At 43.7% G+C, this 18,469-nt stretch overlaps 1 protein-coding gene across 1 annotated transcript in view; it reads right to left on the bottom strand.

Moving 5' to 3' along the window:
- Positions 1 to 18,469, bottom strand: part of LOC115140323 (sodium channel protein type 8 subunit alpha-like) — a 52,328-nt gene that overhangs the window by 18,161 nt on the left and 15,698 nt on the right. Inside the window, exons 5-11 of the mRNA XM_065021811.1 lie at positions 14,621 to 14,953; positions 13,476 to 13,611; positions 10,853 to 11,091; positions 3,552 to 3,764; positions 2,971 to 3,327; positions 2,374 to 2,535; positions 1,910 to 2,200 (exon numbers count right to left, since the gene is read on the bottom strand). Of these exons, the coding sequence (XP_064877883.1) occupies positions 1,910 to 2,200; positions 2,374 to 2,535; positions 2,971 to 3,327; positions 3,552 to 3,764; positions 10,853 to 11,091; positions 13,476 to 13,611; positions 14,621 to 14,953 (1,731 nt within the window). The remainder of the gene's footprint in view (positions 1 to 1,909; positions 2,201 to 2,373; positions 2,536 to 2,970; positions 3,328 to 3,551; positions 3,765 to 10,852; positions 11,092 to 13,475; positions 13,612 to 14,620; positions 14,954 to 18,469) is intronic.

Genomic DNA, 18,469 nt, shown 5'->3' with positions numbered 1-18,469 from the left:
CAGAGTCAGTGGTACTGCCATGTCTAAACAAATGTTCTGAAACGTCAGGTCATCCGACGGTCTCCTGTGTTCACCCCTTTGTGTTCACCGCTCTGTGTTCACCCCTTTGTGTTCACCGCTCTGTGTTCACTGCTCAGTCCAGTGTTGATGAGTGGATAAAAAGACACGCATTGCACACACACACACACACACACACACACACACACACAACACACACTCTCTAAGCCATTACATCATCTACTACAGTACATTGACTGCAATCCCAAGAACCTCGGCATGTATTTGGCTACTCTGCAAAGCATCATGCTACATTTATAACTAGAAAAGGTACATTTCCTAAAGAAATTTTGAGCGATTGCATCAGCTATTTAACAGTAGTGGTCTTACTGAAGCAAGCACATTAATTAAAAGGAATATGCTGGATAGCAATAGTGGTTAGTAGAGGGAGCAAGCATACTAATGAGCTTGAGGCATGAGGTTTTGCTATAACTAATAAATATTTGCTGGGATTCATTTGTTTTCTGAAGTTTAACTTTTTCTAGGAAGATGCGCAAGTGAAAGTAAGCACTTTGTTGACACACTTAGCTAAATCCTATTTAGTCACAAAGTCAGTCTTTCTCATCATTGGCATATTGTAGCTTGTATTAGCTAACATAAACGTAGCTATACATTACCGTCAAAGTCAGTCATAGAAATAGAATTCCTAGAATGGACATCCCTATTCAAGTCAATGGGTCAGTGATGGTAGACCGACGGCCATTTTGAGTGTGCCCATGATCAAAAAATAAAGCTGGAAGTACAGCATTCAATTTGTGCTTTATTCACAGTCAAAACAATTGACATTACAAAGCCACATCATCATTTGAATGAACATTCCATGTTAACGTAGCAATTCAGCATACCATGTCAGCCATATTGAGTGTACCCATGAGGGGGGAGTCAAAATGCCATGGCCCAGGGGGCTATTCCACGTCTAGGAATACTATTTCTATGATCACAGTCTCATCATTGGCTTATTGTAGCTTGCATTTGCTAACAAAACATATACATTACCTCCTTCTGCTCATCAGGAGAGTTGGTGGCGGATAAAGGCAAACACATTAGCCACGGTTCAACTTGTGAAAGACTGCGATTACTAAAATAGCTGTATCTTTTGAATGGTTTAAGCTATTACTGTTCTGATTTCTGATTTGAGTTACAGATTTGTTTGAATTTGTTTCAGTAGCTAGCTATCTAGGTTTGAAAAATACATTATGTTGGTTTAGCTATGAAACATGTTAAGTTAGGTGAGGTTTAGCTAAATCAAAGAGGGTCTATACAGAAAGAAGCCTTTCTAACGGCCATTCCAATACAAACCCCTGATCACGCTAGCTAGCAGTGTTATGGCCACCAAGCTAGCTACGAAGAAACACCTGATCACCTCAAGTTAACGAGCTGCACCTGTGTAGTATAGCACTCCGTGTAATAAAGTTGTTTTTAAGAAATATGAATGTGTGTCAGTTTGTCACTTTCTGCAGTTTGTCACTGCAGTTATGTGGTGATGACATATTCAGCTACTCGAAGCTAGCTAATTTATTTACATTCTGTGAAAACCTACAAGTAACTTCTAAGAAGTCAGAAGTATGAGCAATCTCAGAGGAGTGGATGCTAACACATCACTCCAATTCACATAGAATGATGAAACCACTTTATTTGATAAAGTCACAACTTATCCTAAATCTCCAACAGAACTTCGTCAAAGCTTCCACCCAACCAAGCACCCAAAACACACCTCCCCCTTTCCCGATGAATCACCTTCCTCACCCACCCACCTCCCCCATATATAACCCTATGCCCCCACCCAAAAGTATATGTTTCTAGATTTAAATAACATACAAAGAATATATCACCCCCATCACTCCATACTTACGTCTTTGCTGTTCTCCGCGTCTGACTCGCTGCTGAAGTCCTCAGTGTTGAGGTTATCGAAGTCTGACTCCCCGACCGCAATGGGAACGCACACGGTTAGGTTGGGATTGTGGATGAAGGACATGTGGTCCTCGTCGATCATGTACTTGCCCACGCTGCTGCCGATGCCGCTGGTAGTGCCGTTGATGTAGTCCAACTCACGGTTGATGTCTATGCCCTTCTGGTTCGCAATGCAGTTAAGCTTCTCGTCAAACTCATCAAGAGGCTTCTGTTCGTCCTCTGCTTCTTCCTCCTCCTCGCAATCAGAAATATATTTAAAAATCAGTCAGGACAAAACTACTGGCATTCAACTACATTGGGACAGGGGTTTGTCTTGGTGTAAAAACAACCCAGAAACAATTCAACAATGACATCAGAGTGATGCCATACATAACAGAACATAGAGGACATGACATCACAGCGTACCTTCTTCATAACCTCGGCTACAAAGACCTTGGCCCAGGCAATCCCCGTCTTTATTCGACCGACAGCTATTTGCAAATTGTTCTGTTCTCCGTCATCGTCCGAGGGTGCCAGGTTGTCTGCGCTGAACGAGCTCAGCAACAAGGCAAGGAACAGGTTCAACACCTGGGGAGAGGGCCGTGCATATACAGAAGGTCTAAGCAGATGTGTCACTATCCGCTAACTTTCTGACATCAGGCTTAACCAGACCAAAATGCTAAGGCTCAAACCATATTTATTGGATGAGTTACATGTGGATGCAGAAACACTACTTAGTTCAAATTCGCTAAGTAAAGAGAGGCCTGATCTTCAAAAAGTAGGGTATGCAAGAAACTGCTACTCAAATATGGATAATTTAAGGAAAAGGCTATGAGGACAACTGACGCTCAAACCAATATTTCATTTCAGAATTGTATAAAATTAGGTTAGGGTCAGGGTTAAGGGTTGGCTTAATTAAGTTTAGGGTTAAGGTAAGGGTCAATTTAATTTTTTTGCTTGTCGGTTTAACTGTCAACTGTGTCATTATAGTCTCTCCCATATTTCAAAGGTTGTTTTTCTTACCACCAAGTTGCCTATGACCATGACCATCAAGAAGACGATCATGCACATGTTCTGGCCGGCCACCTCCATGCAGTCCCACATGGACTCGATCCACTCCCCGCACAGAACCCGAAACACCATGAGAAATGAGTGAAAGAAGTCGTTCATGTGCCAACGAGGAAGCTTACAGCTTATAGCGATCTTACAAACACAGTCCTTGTAGTTCTTTCCAAACAGTTGCATGCCAACCACGGCGAAGATGAAGACGATAAGGGCCAGCACCAAGGTCAGGTTTCCCAGGGCTCCCACAGAAGAGTGAATGATTTTGATCAGCATGTTGAGTGTGGGCCACGACTTGGCCAGCTTGAACACTCTCAGCTAGACAAGAGACAGAGGGGGAGGGGAGACAGAATTGAATGAGCAGGGGGTTACATTTCAATAAATGTTGATCATATTCTATGAGTATTTGGGAATTAGTCATGTCAAGCTAACTCTGCTGCAGAGTGAACCCTTTCCCCCACCTGCTGTGAATTTTCTGAACATCAGGGCCATAGGGTTATCAATACGGTCCCTCATTCCAATCCACACCTTTTCTTACTCACCAATCGGAATGACCTGAGCACAGACAGACCCTCAATGTCAGCCAATACCAGCTCGACTAAACTGAGGGTCACAATGAAGCTGTCAAAACAATTCCAGCCCTCCTGGAAGTAGTAGTATGGATCCATGGCAGCCAGCTTGGCAAACATCTCACCAGCAAAGATACCAGTGAAAACCTGTGAGTGCAAAGAGAGAAAAAGGTTAACAGTCTGATCCTAGGGTCAAGCTGCCAGTGTAGGACACAAGGTTGGGGTCAACCCCACTTCAATTTAGGAGATTCATTGAAATTCAATTCAAGGATCGAAGGTGCAATTTACACTGTAAAGGGGTTACCATGAATTTGACAGGAACTTACAGGCAGCTAGTGGCAAGTAAGTACAGTAACCAATGACACAGCATTATTCTGTAAAAACAAAAAAAGTAAAATGTTATTGTAAATGTAATCAATTAAATTGATGAGAGATTGGGGTTTGTATTTTACTGAATTTTACTGTAATAGCATGCACTGTAAAAAGCCAATTTAACCAATGGCTTAATCAGCGTTATTATGCGAGTTGAGTAGACTTTGAAATGACGAGGATTTGAGCTTATGTGTAAGAATCAAATCAATGTTTATTGGTGGCATACACAGATTAGCTGGTGTTATAGCAGGTGCAGAGAAATTGTTATGTTACTAGCTCCTAAAAATGGAGTAAAACGTCAAACAATTCAAATGTAAGAAAAAAAAGGCAAAAAAGAGAAGAACTCAAGTACGTCGGGACGAATCTGATTAACAACCCAAATAGCACTGTAGCAGTAATCATTGAGTATAACGTCTCACGGGGTAGGCAGCATGGGGGTGCTTTGCTTCAGGAGGGACTGGTGCACTTCACAAAATAGATGGCATCATGAGGAAAGAAAATGGTGTGGATATATTGAAGCAAAGACTCAAGACATCAGTCAGGAAGTTAAAGCTTGGTCGCACATGGGTCTTCCATTTGGACAATGACCCCAAGCATACTTCCACAGTTGTGGCAAAATCGCTTAAGTACAACAAAGTCAAGGTATTGGAGTGGCCATCACAAAGACCTGACCTCAATTCCATAGAAAATGTGTGGGCAGAACTGAAAAGGCATGTGCGAGCAAGGAGGCCTTCAAACCTGACTCAGTTACACCAGCTCTGTCAGGGGAAATGGGCCAAAATTCACCCAACTTATTCTGGGAAGCTTGTGGAAGGCTACCCGAAACGTTCGACCCAAGATAAACAATTTAAAGGCAATGCTACCAAATACTATTTGAGTGTATGTAATCTTCTGACCACTGGGGATGTGATGAAAGAAATAAAAGCTGAAATTAATAATTATCTCTACTATTATTCTGACATTTCACATTCTTAAAATAAAGTAGTGATCCTAACTGACCTAAAACAGGGAATGTTTTACTAGGATTAAATGTCAGGAATTGTGAAAAACTGAGTTTAAATGTATTTGGCTAAGGTGTATGTAAACTTCCGACTTCAACTGTATGTATAGGGCTGCAGGTAGCCTAGCTGTTAAAGTGCATTGGCCTAGTAACTGATGTACATTGACTGGTTGATTCATCTTATGTTACACAAACATAAATAACATACCCTTTTCTAAACTAATCAAATTTGTTGCACCTGTTACAGATATGGCCGTTTCAATTGATATGATTTAGGTAGTCTTAATAATCCAACCTCCCCTACACTGGCAGTCATTCTCAATGGTTGCAGATGATTAAAAGCTTGCTTCTCTTCATTAATGACATGCATGTGTACTGAAGATTTTCTGGGGTTGTGTCTCTCTCTCTCTACCCTTTTTTCTCACTATCTTTTTCTTTGGACCAGGAGACAGCAACAGTAACAGTGGTGTGACCACGGTTGGCGCTGCCTCCTTGGTCCAGCGGACTAAGCCAGTACCAGAAGGACTGGAGGAGAAGAGTAACAGTGGCTTGACCATGGTCCGACCTGACTCAACAGAACGACCTGGACCAGCTTCCCATAGAGCAGACAATGGACTGCAGGCCTCGAGTTGAGTAGAACGCTGCCGAGGCGAGCCGTACTCCCTCTACACTTGGCCTACAGTCCTACTCCCCTGCCTTTTTCTCCATCTGCTCTCAGGCCTCCACCGACCAAACCAGGACCAGCCGACCACCAACCACCCAGAGTAGTTCACCAGAAAGAGAGACCAGACCAGAGAACACCACCACATCCAGGGAGCGGAGGAAGGAACCCCTTAAAGATACCAACCTACGCCTGGAGCGAGCAGACCACAGGTGAGTGCCTCCATTGACCTCCAGGTCAGAGCCTTTATGGTGTGTTTGCTCACGGAGGTTGTCCTTCCTCCGCCTGCAGGAATGTAGCAGACTCAGGACCAGACTAGACAACACCAAGACCAGAACCCGTCCCCTCCCACCCCCAACTGAAGATGACCGGAATGAACCCAGGAGCGATGCATTGCTACATTGCGGTAAGGCTGACGCTAAAACCGAGGAAGGAGGCTGCCGAGGATGGAGCTGCCAATCGCCAGGGAGCAGCAGGAACAGCAACAACAACCGCCAGACCAGACCCACCTGAATTCAGCTGGGCAGTTCTCCAGAGAGGTGTGGGCTTTGTGCAATCTGACCTAAACTGCCTGGCAAAGCCCCCAGGGCCACAAGAAGCCATTGTGTGTTAGTACAAATAAAATAAAAATTAAGTTCACAGTAATTCCACTTTCAGACACAGAATCAAAAGTTAGTCACAGTCCAATTCCATAACGAAAGCATCCAAGAGTACGACATAGAAGTTGGGTTACACCACTTCGCCACCCTAAAGTCAGCGGCTAGGAGGGTCCTAGACAAAGACAACGTCTGGACTGGGGCCATTGGTTCAGTTAAGAGTGGGCGGAGTCCAAAACCTCCCCTGTACCATCAAATTGGGGAACAACAGGGGCTCAGTCCACAGCACAGCCATAATCTGAGGAAACTGTAAAGGGGATCATTCCATCTCAGACTGTACTTCCACATGACCCTGTAACCTCTGCGGGAAAGAGGGACACTCCTTTAGAACCTTCCCCAATTCATACGCCGGCAGGGAAAAGGCCATCACCACCAACAACAACCCCCAATCACCAAGCAATAACGACGAAGACCCATATTCAGACAACCCCACAGACGTCCCAGAAATAGCCCTCATCCCACCACCCAGTCCGTTCAGGGGGCCGCGAGGCAGTCAGTGGGGAGGCATGCCAAGAACCATGGACAGCCAAGTGCCAGCCAACAACACCAACGACCCGCTGGAGGCCCTCATCGAACTCTGCAATGACATGACCAACCCCGGGTCCCCCCAATAACCATTTATCATGACTCTGACAATACCCTCAGAACAGAAAGACATACTTCAGACAGCTGTTCATGGTTGACTCCCAACTAGGGAATCCATCGATAAACATCACAAGGTATGTACAGGGAACTTCCCCCACTCAGACTGAAAACACCTTCCAAATGTTTGTGAGTGCTACGTGGCCAGGAAGTCTGGGCCCTCTTTGTTCCCTCTGTCCTCCAGCCTTGGTGCCATATTACTCCTCCCCCAGCACCAGCCCAGGCTGATGGATATACTCTTCACCCCTCCTTCCCCCTCTATACCTATCCCTCTCACAGAACTGGAACCAGATCAGAACCGGGAACCAGTCACCACCACACCAGATGAGGTGCAGAGGAGGGACCAAAGATCAAGAGCGAGCAGGCCACAGAGGAGTGCCATCACTGATCTCCGGATCTTGGGCCTTCATGTGTGTCTGCTTGCTCCTCAGGTTGTCCTTCCTCCCCGCTGCAGATCCAACCAGTCCCAGTTCCAGACCCAGCAACAGCGTCATATTTTCCAACATTTTCTTAAAATCTGAAAACGATGAGAAGCCACACCCATTTCCTGAAGAATTGCATTATGGGCCCTAAAGTACAGAAATAGTGTCCTCTGCATGTATACTTCATATTTTGGCGAATTTAGTACGATACCCGGAAACTTTTGGCATACTAACTATATCCATACTATGACCAATAAGCATACTATATACTCAATTCACGTCACAAATAGTATGGTTAGTGTGGGTAGTATGAGTATTCGAACACAGCTCGAGTTGTGCGAAGAGCAGACCCTACTAAAACGGGAGTATCAATGAACATTGATTCTAGAAAATTAATGCTCAGTTTCTGTTGTGCGCAGCATTGTGGTACCAATGAGTGCAATGAGAATAAAATCGGCAACTCGTTCTCATTCTGAGAAATAATTAATTTCAACATCTGAACAAAGTGGACAGGATAGCATGCTGTTCAAACAGTTTGGAGACGGACAGAAGGATGTGTTCATACCAATTCAACTGTTCTACCTTAGCTAGCACATAGATCCAAGTTGGCTAGACTTTAAATATAAAGATTAGTTGGCTACTCACTAGTAATGTGGGCTTGTGCTTGAACGATTATTGCGAGACCTGTATTAATTTTCTATAATGCCCGCTACACTCGGGGCTCCCAAGTGGTGCAGCAGTATAAGGCACTGCATCTCAGTGCTGGAGGCGTCACTACAGACCTTGGTTTGATCCCAGGATGTGTCACAACCGGCCGTGATCAGGAGTCCCATAGGGCGGCGCACAATTGGCCCAGAGTCATCTGGGTTAGGGAAGGGTTTGGCCGGGGTAGGCCGTCATTGTAAATAAGAATTTGTTCTTAACTGACTAGTTAATAAATAAAGGTTAAATTGACATTTACATTACATTTAAGTCATTTAGCAGACGCTCTTATCCAGAGCGACTTACAAATTGGTGCGTTCACCTTATGACATCCAGTGGAACAGCACTTGGCTGTCCATGGTTAAATAAATAAAAATGGTTAGTGAATGTGCATTATGCATGGTTGTGGTTAAATTTGTAATCAAAAGGGCATTTTCATAGACAGACTTGAAAGGCAGATCAGTGATTATTGCAAAAAAGCATGTTAAACTATTTTAATAAAATAATTCAATTATTAGTGGGTCTTATGGTTGTAGAAGGCTTATATTTAGCATAGGTAGAATTGCACAAGTCCTGAATTCATGACATTATTGCTGACGGTTTGAAATGTTAATTATACACAAAACTCATTTAGAGAAAATCTAGATATATATCATGAACCGCCCATAAGTCTGAAAATAATCGAGGTAAGATTTTTAGGCCATAGCGCCCAGCCCTAGTTCAGCTATATGCCCAATACTATTGCAGCTGGTTGCCTTACAATTGTACATTGTATCAATTTCAATGCTATTTTGTTGTGCAAACTCACAATCCTATTGCACTGGTTGCCTTACAACTAAGTTGAATCAACATTTTTTTTTTACAGTATGGGATTGGTTTAAGCAGGTTTGCTGCTAGGTAATTTGTTGTCTTTATAGCACGATACAGGTTCCATTTAGAACCTTATGAGCAGGGTTCTTTATAGAACCTTCAAAAAATGGTTCTATATAGTACCAAAACGGGATCAGCTATGGTTACAAGCCCAAAAAATTGTATTTGGTACTACAGATGTCAGATCTTAATTTGACCAGTTTCATTGCAGAAGTAAAATAATATTGCAACGGGATGATTTTTTAAAATTTAAATTAAGTGATAATTTCTAACAGAAAATTAGGTTTGATAGGCTATAGTAGGCTATAGTTTAGGTGTGAGATCTAGTGAAAGAAAAATAACTGCGTGTTTTCAGTGAATTTATGCAGCGCAGGAAAATTATCTGCGACAACAGAGTGATCAAATTAAGATACTATATCTGTATATATATATTTGTTTTAAATGATAAGTGTGTAGTATATTATAACATATCATTCTGATAGAAACCCCAAAATGTCTGCTCAAGATTTGTACCTGAGAGTTCTGATCTGTGCGTGCTATGCTGTGCTGCAGAACATGGAGGTTAAAATCATGGAGAACTTGTGATTTGTAGAAATTCCGCTTAAATGCAGAAATTTAAGAGCGAAATGCAAAACAGATCTTGCTTGCATGGCATTTTTTTTGATGTAGTGCCGATTAAAAATGTATTGGACTCTTAGTGCTGGTGGAGGTTGTCCTGGCAGGACAAGTTCATAGAGCAGTGCCCCACCCACCCACCCACTACCAGTCAGGCAGGGAGGGTTGTATCATGCCATGTTTGTAGACCAATCACCACTGTAGAGAGCACTCAATAATTCATCCTGCACCACCCCTGACACCATGCCAACATCTGTGACCTCAAATAAATACATAAAAACATTTCCCATATCGCTGCTGACACCAGCCACAGAGATGGATAGACGATTGTAGTGGTCACAAACCCGTATTAGCAAGAACAGCGCCATTGAGGACTTTCACCATTTTGAAGTAGTTAACTGGGTGGGACTTCCAACTTCATTGGTTGATCCCTACTGATGACCCAGTTGGAGTCATGTTCAACCATGTCATCAGGAGGGATCAGCCGATCGTGAAGTAGAACATTGACTTCTTCAAAATGGTGATAGCCTCAATGGCGCGGCTCATGCACTCACAGAAGCCATAATTGGACGGATATAAGGTTGCAACCTCTATGACACCAGCCAATCTCACCCGACACCACGCCAATTCCTATGACCTCACACGGACATGCCAGGGACTCTGGTACTGTACTGAGATATCTAAGAGCAAGTGGACACCACAGATACCCTCTCTAACCTCTCCTCACATTCACACACCAGCCTCGTACCTTACCAAGCAGTATGCTCCATTTAAAGTACAGATCGATCAGGTTACGTTCAACTTTAATGTATCCCCCAATCAACCCTGCCATCCCCTGGACACACCCCTGTTCTGCCATGTTAGAACTGCTAAATCAGCAGGAAGAGATGGAGGAGAAAGGCGACAGGCAAACAAACAAGAAGAAAATGGGTCGAGAGAGAGAGAGGCAAAGTTGGAGGAGAGAAACGGAGATAGAGAGAGAGCCTGGGTGGTTAAAGAAGGGGAGCTGGTTGCTTTAAAATGGAGCTGAATGTTTTATGAATTCCCATCGAAGGGCAGAGTGTAGTGCGTGTATGAAAGGACCTAAGTTAAACCAGCAAAGAAGTACTCTGAGAGACCTGTGCTACACGTCCATCATCACAGGATGGGCAGGGGAGTGTGAGACAGAGAGAGAGAGAGATACAGACACATGGGGGGAAAGATACAGCGACAGAAACATGTGGAGCAGAGACAGAGAAATTGGATAATGGGATGTGAGAAACATTCCAATCACACGATGAGACAATCTTGTGGTACCCTACACACTAAACACTGTCCACTTGACTGTTCCTCACCAGATTTCCCACTGACAGCGTCTCCTCAAAGCGAGGGGTCATGGGGTAGTGTTCCATGGCCATGAAGAGGGTGTTGAGGACAATACAGATGGTGACAGCCAGATCCACAAAGGGGTCCATAACGATCAGGTTGAGCACATGCTTGATCTTCAACCAGATAGGAAAGCAGTCCCACACACAGAACATGTTGGCAAACTTATACCACCATGATGGGCACGCCCTCTGAGAATCCTCTAGCTCTGTAGAGGGAAACGGGAGGGAGTGAAAAAACAGAGGGCAGGGGAAGAAAGGGGTAAACCGAGAGAAAGAGGGAGACGGAGGGAAAGAGGGAGAAAGTGGTAAAGAGCGAATGAGAGGAAAAGTGAGAGAGAGAGAGGAAAAGAGGGAGAGAGGAAGAGAGAAAAGAGAAGGAGAGAGCGCGAAAGAGAGGGAGATAGGAGGGGGGGGGTTCACAAAAAAACATTGCTATAACCGCTCTACGTTGTCTTGTGGTCAGGTCAGTATAGTATAACTGGGAATGGGTTGAAAGGTGATATTTTGGACGTGAGGACAAAGGCAGCCATACCCTCCACAAGTGGTGAAACCTTTCCAGGTCAAAAATGTTCCTTGAGGAACCCCTCCGAAAGTGTCTTTTGAGGAACCCCTTTGTAAAGGTTCAAAATGGAACCTTTTTGTGATGAAGAGGGTTCCATTTTCTACCATTTTAATAATATAATGTAGAGGTGGCAGCTTATCAGATGAATGGGGAATGGCTTATTGGAGGTGTGGCTTTCAGATAGTTATATTTGTATACTACAAATTTAAATGTTCTGTGAATATGTACCCTACAGGTCAAAACCTACTAATTCAAGGGGTTTTCTTGATTTTTTACTATTTTCTACATTGTAAAATAATAGTGAAGACATCAAAAATATGGGGGGGGGGGGTGTTAAAAAGTGTTTAAAAAAGTGTTAAACAAATCAAAATATATTTTATATTTGAGATTCTTCAAATAGCCACCCATTGCCTTGAGGACAGCTTTGCACACTCTTGGCATTCTCTCAACCAGATTAATGAGGTAGTCACCTGGAATGCATTTACCTTCACAGGTCTGCCTTCTTAAAAGTTCATTTGTAGAATTTCAAAGCTTCTTAATGTGTTTGAGCCAATCAGTTGTGTTGTGACAAGGTGGGGGAGGGGGGGATACAGAAGACAGCCCTATTTGGTAAAATACCAAGTCCATATTACGGCAAGAACAGCTCAAATAAGCAAAGAGAAATTACAGTTCATCATTACTTTAAGACATGAAGGTCAGTCAGTCCGGGAACATTTCAAGAACTTTGAAAGTTTCTTCAAGTGCAGTCGCAAAAACCATCAAGCGCTATGATGAAAATGGCTCTCATGAGGACCGCCACAGGAATGGAAGACCCAGAGTTACCTCGGCTGCAGAGGATAAGTTCAGAAATTGCAGCCCAAATAAATGTTTCACAGAGTTCAAGTAACAGACACATCTCAACATCAACTGTTTAGAAAAGATTGTGTGAATCAGACCTTCATGGTCAAATTTCTGCAAAGAAACCACTACTAAAGAACACCAATAATAGGAAGAGAGTTGCTTGGGCCAAGAAACACGAGCAATGGAAATCTGTCCTTTCGTCTGGAGATCAAATTGTAGATTTTTGGTTCCAACCGCGGTGTCTTTGTGAGACGAGGTGTGGGTGAACGGATGATCTCCGCATGTGTATATCCCACCGTAAAGCATGGCAGAGGAGGTGTTATGGTGTGGGGGTAATTTATTTCGAATTCAAGACACACTTAACCAGCATGGCTACCACATCATTCTGCAGTGATACGCTATCAACATCTGGTTTGGGCTATCATTTGTTTTTCAACAGGTCATTGACCCAACACACCTCCAGACTGTTAAAGGGCTATTTTACCAAGAAGGAGAGTGATGGAGTGCTGCATCAGATGACCTGGCCTCCACAATCCCCCAACTTCAACCAAATGTAGATGGTTTGGGATGAGTCGAACTGCAGAGTGAAGGAAAAGCCTTCAACAAGTGCTCAGCATATGTGGGAACTTCTTTAATACTGTTGGGAAAGCATTGCAGGTTAAGCTGGTTGAGAGAATGCCAAGAGTGTACAAAGCTGTCATCAAGTCAAAGGGTGGCTATTTGAATAATCTGAAATATAAAATATATATTGATTTGTTTAACAATGTAGAAAATAATAAAAATAAAGAAAAACCCTTGAATGAGTAGGTGTTCTAAATTATTTTGACCGGAAGTGTATGTGTATTTTACATATTCTTATATAATATTAACATTGTTGATTACATTAAGTTTCAGCTTGGGGTGGGGGTTTTGGACCAACTGGTGACATCACCATACGGTATAAGTTTGCTCTCCTCTCTGCCAATAACAGCTAGTTTTCAGATTACACATCCCTCCCATTAGGCACCTCTCGCAGACCACTCCCAGACAGACCTAGCAAAAATGTTTATTTAAAAAAAATCACAGTACGGTAGTTATTTGTTACCCAGAAAGGAATTAAAAATATCTATCTGATAGCCACGACCCTACTAAGCGACACCTCCAGTCCAGGGTACCCAGTGTGTGAGAGAGTGTGTGTGAGTTCCGTACCCTCCAGTAGAGTGTGCGAGTGTGTGTGTGTGGCCACGCTCATCACACTGTTGGCGCGGTCCTTGTTGCGGCCAAGCTGGTCCACAGACACCATCAGGGAACCTGAGTGTTTCTTCTTCCCCTCCACCTCTGTGGTCTGCGCTCAGGGAGAGGACACACACACACACACAAACACCCGTCAGAGGCCTTACATAAATACACATACCTTGAAACCAGTCCAATCACTATACCTTTGTGTCTGACACACACACAGAGAGAGACCAATATCTAATCCTATCCCACACACCAGACACGAAAACCCGATCCCATACAACAGGCACTAAAAAGTGGCGCTAACCCCCACCCCTTACAATATTATCCCATTCTAAGTAAACCGTCTTATCCCACCCAAAACATATAGCAGTCGTATCCCCTTCCCAAACCTGCATGCAAGAGCATGCATGTATCCAATAAGAAAAGAGAAGTCAAGACAGCCACTGTACCATGCTACGTTTGGAGAGTAGGTAAAAAGGTAAAGCTTGGCTTGGATTGGACAGAAGTAATGGGAAGTCAAACTACCATGCTAGCTAGGATGAGGAAGAATGCTGTTGTTAGAAAAAGGTTAAGTTTTTTTGTAGCTTGGGAAAGACAAAAGAGAGGTGGGGAAATGGTGGCAAAAGACAGACAGAATAAACTGGTTTTGAGGAAAGATTAAGAGATTAAGAGGGGAGAGAGTTTCTAGTAATGTTTGTTGTGGATGGGGCATGGCAACAGAGATATCTGTTTGCTAGATAGGTGCTACCAAGAGACACTGCGTACTTCTATGCAGGAGGCTTTAAAACGGGCTACTAGGCTAATAGAAAGGTTACTACAGTGTAATGGAAGCCAGGAATCTGTTGTTTTTCATTGGTGGAAGAGTGCGCCACTCAGAGCAGCTGAAGCAAAGGGGGCGCGGGGGAGGGGGAGAAAATAAAGACTAGAGAATGGAGTGTGTGTAATAAGGCTGTGAGTGCTGAGCAAGTCTCGAGAAGGGAAAATCAAAGAGAAGAGGAAGGAACCAGAACTTCAGAGACAAGAAGAGAGGAGGACAGAGAAGGGAAAGGGAGTGGAAACCAGACCGAAAACGTCCTTACACTGTCGTCAGTGGCTGCCTTATCTATTTTCACCTCAGGCAGAAGGCGTCCGCCTGGCTGGTGAGCGATGAGCGACACCACGCCGTTGCAGTCCACCGTGCTGTTCCTCTTCCCTCCGGTGTGGGGCGCCAGTGGGCTGATGAGACGCGATGAGCCCTGGCTGTATCCGCTGTAGCTGCTACGGCGGTAAGGGATGAACAGGGAGCCCCGGCGGTCCTCGCTCTCCTCCACCGTGCTGTGCTCATCGTCGGCAAACTCGTTCTCCGAGCCCACGTCCTTTGGAGGGCGTCCCTTGTTGAAGCTGAAGATGCTGCTACGGCTGTTGTGCCGCGACATGAATGGAGAGCCAGGGATGGAGAGGAGAGACTGGAGGAGGAAGAGGGAAAGGGAGAGAGAGAAGAGAAATAAAGGAAGGGATGGAGGTGAGGGGATGGAAGAGAAGAAGACACAGAGAAAGAAAGAGGGATGGGTGTGAGATGATAAGAAAAAGAGCAAGAGACAGAAAGAATGAGAAACGGAAAGAAAGACAGAAAGGTCAAATAGGATTAACGGGGAAAAGTAGTAGCCTCAGAAACAGAAATGAGAGATAATGGTTAATTCAGACATGTAAAGACACAGCAACTAAAGACTAGAAGATGGCCACTAGAAATCAGGCACACAAATGTACGCAACGGTCCGTTTTGCTTAGTAAGCCGTTCTGACTGGGCCTCTCACAGGTAACTTTTTTTAAACCAGGGGGGTAAGGGTGGTGATAGGCAGGGCGATGACAAAACACAGCTAGATTATTGCTTTCAGCAGGGCAGTGAAAGATTCATGAAAAGGGCTTATCAATAATGTAGTGGGGGCCTGTGAAAGCATGTCTCTCTCTAGCCTTCCCTTCCCTCACACCAAACAGGCCAAGACTGGTGTAATGTACAGTCACTGCTGCTACACTAAAACTACTCTCCTCTGCACTAGTGTTGAACAGAGGATGTGTCAGCACAATGCAACATTATGGACTCTCACCAGGACGGAGAGAAAGAAGAAACAGTGGGATAGAGGGAGAGGCCTTAGTAATTCTGTCACTTATATTCATTTGAAACCTAACATTGATATGACATCATTAGTGATGAACTCAATTAGATTTATATACCCTAAACAAATGTAGATATGAAGCCACCACAGATGTCTTTTTTTGGGGGGGGGGGGGCTTGGCAGCAAAATGGCTGCTGACATTAACACTATTTTACAATTCAGAAGAACTGCTTTGAAGAAAAGGCACCATATTTGTTGCAGAGCTAGGTTTATGGACCCTGAAAAGATGGCTGCTGACTAACACTGCTTTGCAGTTCAGAATAACTATTTTGAGTTAAGCAAAACACATTTGGCAGTGAGTTAGATCTATATATCATGAAAATATTTCGATAGGGCGCCACCACAGATTTTGCCCCTGGGGGCCATGGCAGCCACATTTGAAAATGATTGCCTAGCAGTACCAATATTTTACAACCAAGGACTATTTTAAGAGAAAGGCTCCAAATTTGGCTCAGAGTTAGATTTATGAACTCTGCAAAGACACCAAGACAGTCGTGAAGAGTGCACGACAACACCTTATCCCCCTCAAGAGACTGAAAAGATTTGATATGGGTCCTCAGATCCTCAAAAAGTTTCTACAGCTGCACCATCGAGAGCATCCTGACCTGTTGAATCACTGCCTGGTATGGCAACTGCTCAGCATCTGACTGTAAGGCGCTACAGAGGGTAGTGCGTACGGCCCAGGACATTACTGGGGCCAAGCTTCCTGACATCCAGGACCTTTTTACTAGGCGGTGTCAGAGGAAGGCCCAAAACAATTGTCAAATGCTCCAGTCACCCAAGTCATAGACGGTTCTCTCTGCTACCGCAAGGCAAGCGGAAATGGAGCGCCAAGTCTAGGTCCACGAGGCTTCTACACAGCTTCTAGCCCTAAGCCATAAGACTCCTGAACATCTAATCAAATGGTTACCCAGACAAGATGTTATACTATATTATAGTTATAGTTTAGAGACCCTTGTGTCTCCCAACATTTTTTTTTAAGTCAAAGAAGTGTAGGTCATGACTTTTTCTAGATTGAAGGTTAGTAATTAACATTTTACAGTCTGCAGCCATTTAGCAAGATGGCTGCCATACCCCCAGGGGCCAAATCTGTGATGGGGTCCACCAGGAACATGGTTGCCTACACCTGTACTACATAGTGAGGCAGTTAAGCTGATAAACAAAACACAATTTAGTTTATGATTTATCTCAAAATAGTTATTCTGAACTGCAAAGTAGTGTTACAGTCGACAGCCATCTTTTCAGGGTCCATACATCTAGCTCTGTGACAAATTTGGTGTCTTTACCTCAAAGCAGTCCTTCTGAATTGTAAAATAGTGTTACTGTCGGCGGCATTGTGCATAAATCTAATCTTAAATAAAAAGCATGAAGTGTCTGTGGCATTCCAGGACCAGGGTTGCCTACCCCTGATTTAGTGCAAGATGACAGAAGAAGACTACTGAAAAGTGTATACTAGAAGTCAATAAATGTTTAATAATGGTGAATTAAACAATGGTGGATCAATGTCATCTGGCCTACAAATGAATATTGATAATAATGTACAGTGCATATCATAAGTATTCACCCCCCTTGGATTTTTTTGTGGGATTTAAATTGTGATTTTTTTTTGTCATTGATCTACACAAAATACTAAGATATATGGAATCGTTTTAAAAAGGTCATACCACAGATTATTTTGCTATTTGATAAGACCCCTTGAAGTATCCCAAAAATATATAAAAAACATTTTGGAGGGGGCCTTACTGCTATTTGCCAATACAAACTCAATGAATGACAGATTCACTACGTGGAACAACAGCAATTTAAAAGTTATTAAGTGTCTATCCTATATCTGAGAGACATAAAAAAGATCAGGAAACTTTTTTTTACATGTATATAACCCCTTATTGCTGTCACTAAACACTAAACTCCATATACAGTATACTTCCATAATCTTTTTGGACTGGTACCGGGGGACATTCAGACGAGTCGTGTGAGGCCTTTACACAGAGGGGTCATATTAGTGTGTAGCCCAAACTGTTCAGATGCTACAGACGAGTCCCAAGATGCTTGTGGACCATCCTGTTCCTTAGGGTCTCAACTTTCCATAGACATACGACAGAGAAGAGCAATTTATACGGCGGTCTGACAAACACCGCTCTAGCTCTGTCACCTTTCACCGCAGATGTCTTCTGGTCTGACAAACACCGCTCTAGCTCTGTCACCTTTCACCGCAGATGTCTTCTGGTCTGACAAACACCGCTCTAGCTCTGTCACCTTTCACCGCAGATGTCTTCTGGTCTGACAAACACCGCTCTAGCTCTGTCACCTTTCACCGCAGATGTCTTCTGGTCTGACAAACACCGCTCTAGCTCTGTCACCTTTCACCGCAGATGTCTTCTGGTCTGACAAACACCGCTCTAGCTCTGTCACCTGTCACGCTAACTTATGCTAACTTACGAGCCCCTAACCAACAATGCAGTTAAAAAAAATATGGATAAGAAGACATAAAACTAACAAGTAATTAAAGAGCAGCAGTAAAAAACAACAGCAAGACTATATACAGGGGGGTACCGGTACAGAGTCAATGTGCGAGGGCACTGGTTAGTTGAGGTAATATGTACATGTAGGTAGAGTTATGACGATGCATAGATGATAACAACTGCTTTTCTCTGAGGTGTAAAAGAGGGAGAGATGGGGGGGTCAATGTAAATAGTCTGGGTAGCCATTTGATTAGATGTTCAGGAGTCTTATGGCTTGGGGGTAGAAGCCTCGTGGACCTAGACTTGGCGCTCCATTTCCGCTTGACTTGTGGTAGCAGAGAGAACT

The sequence above is a fragment of the Oncorhynchus nerka genome, linkage group LG2 (genome assembly GCF_034236695.1).
Source record: "Oncorhynchus nerka isolate Pitt River linkage group LG2, Oner_Uvic_2.0, whole genome shotgun sequence".
Taxonomy (NCBI): Eukaryota; Metazoa; Chordata; class Actinopteri; order Salmoniformes; family Salmonidae; genus Oncorhynchus; species Oncorhynchus nerka.
Note: the sequence above shows the minus strand (reverse complement) of the source record. Positions and strands in the feature narration are given on the sequence as shown.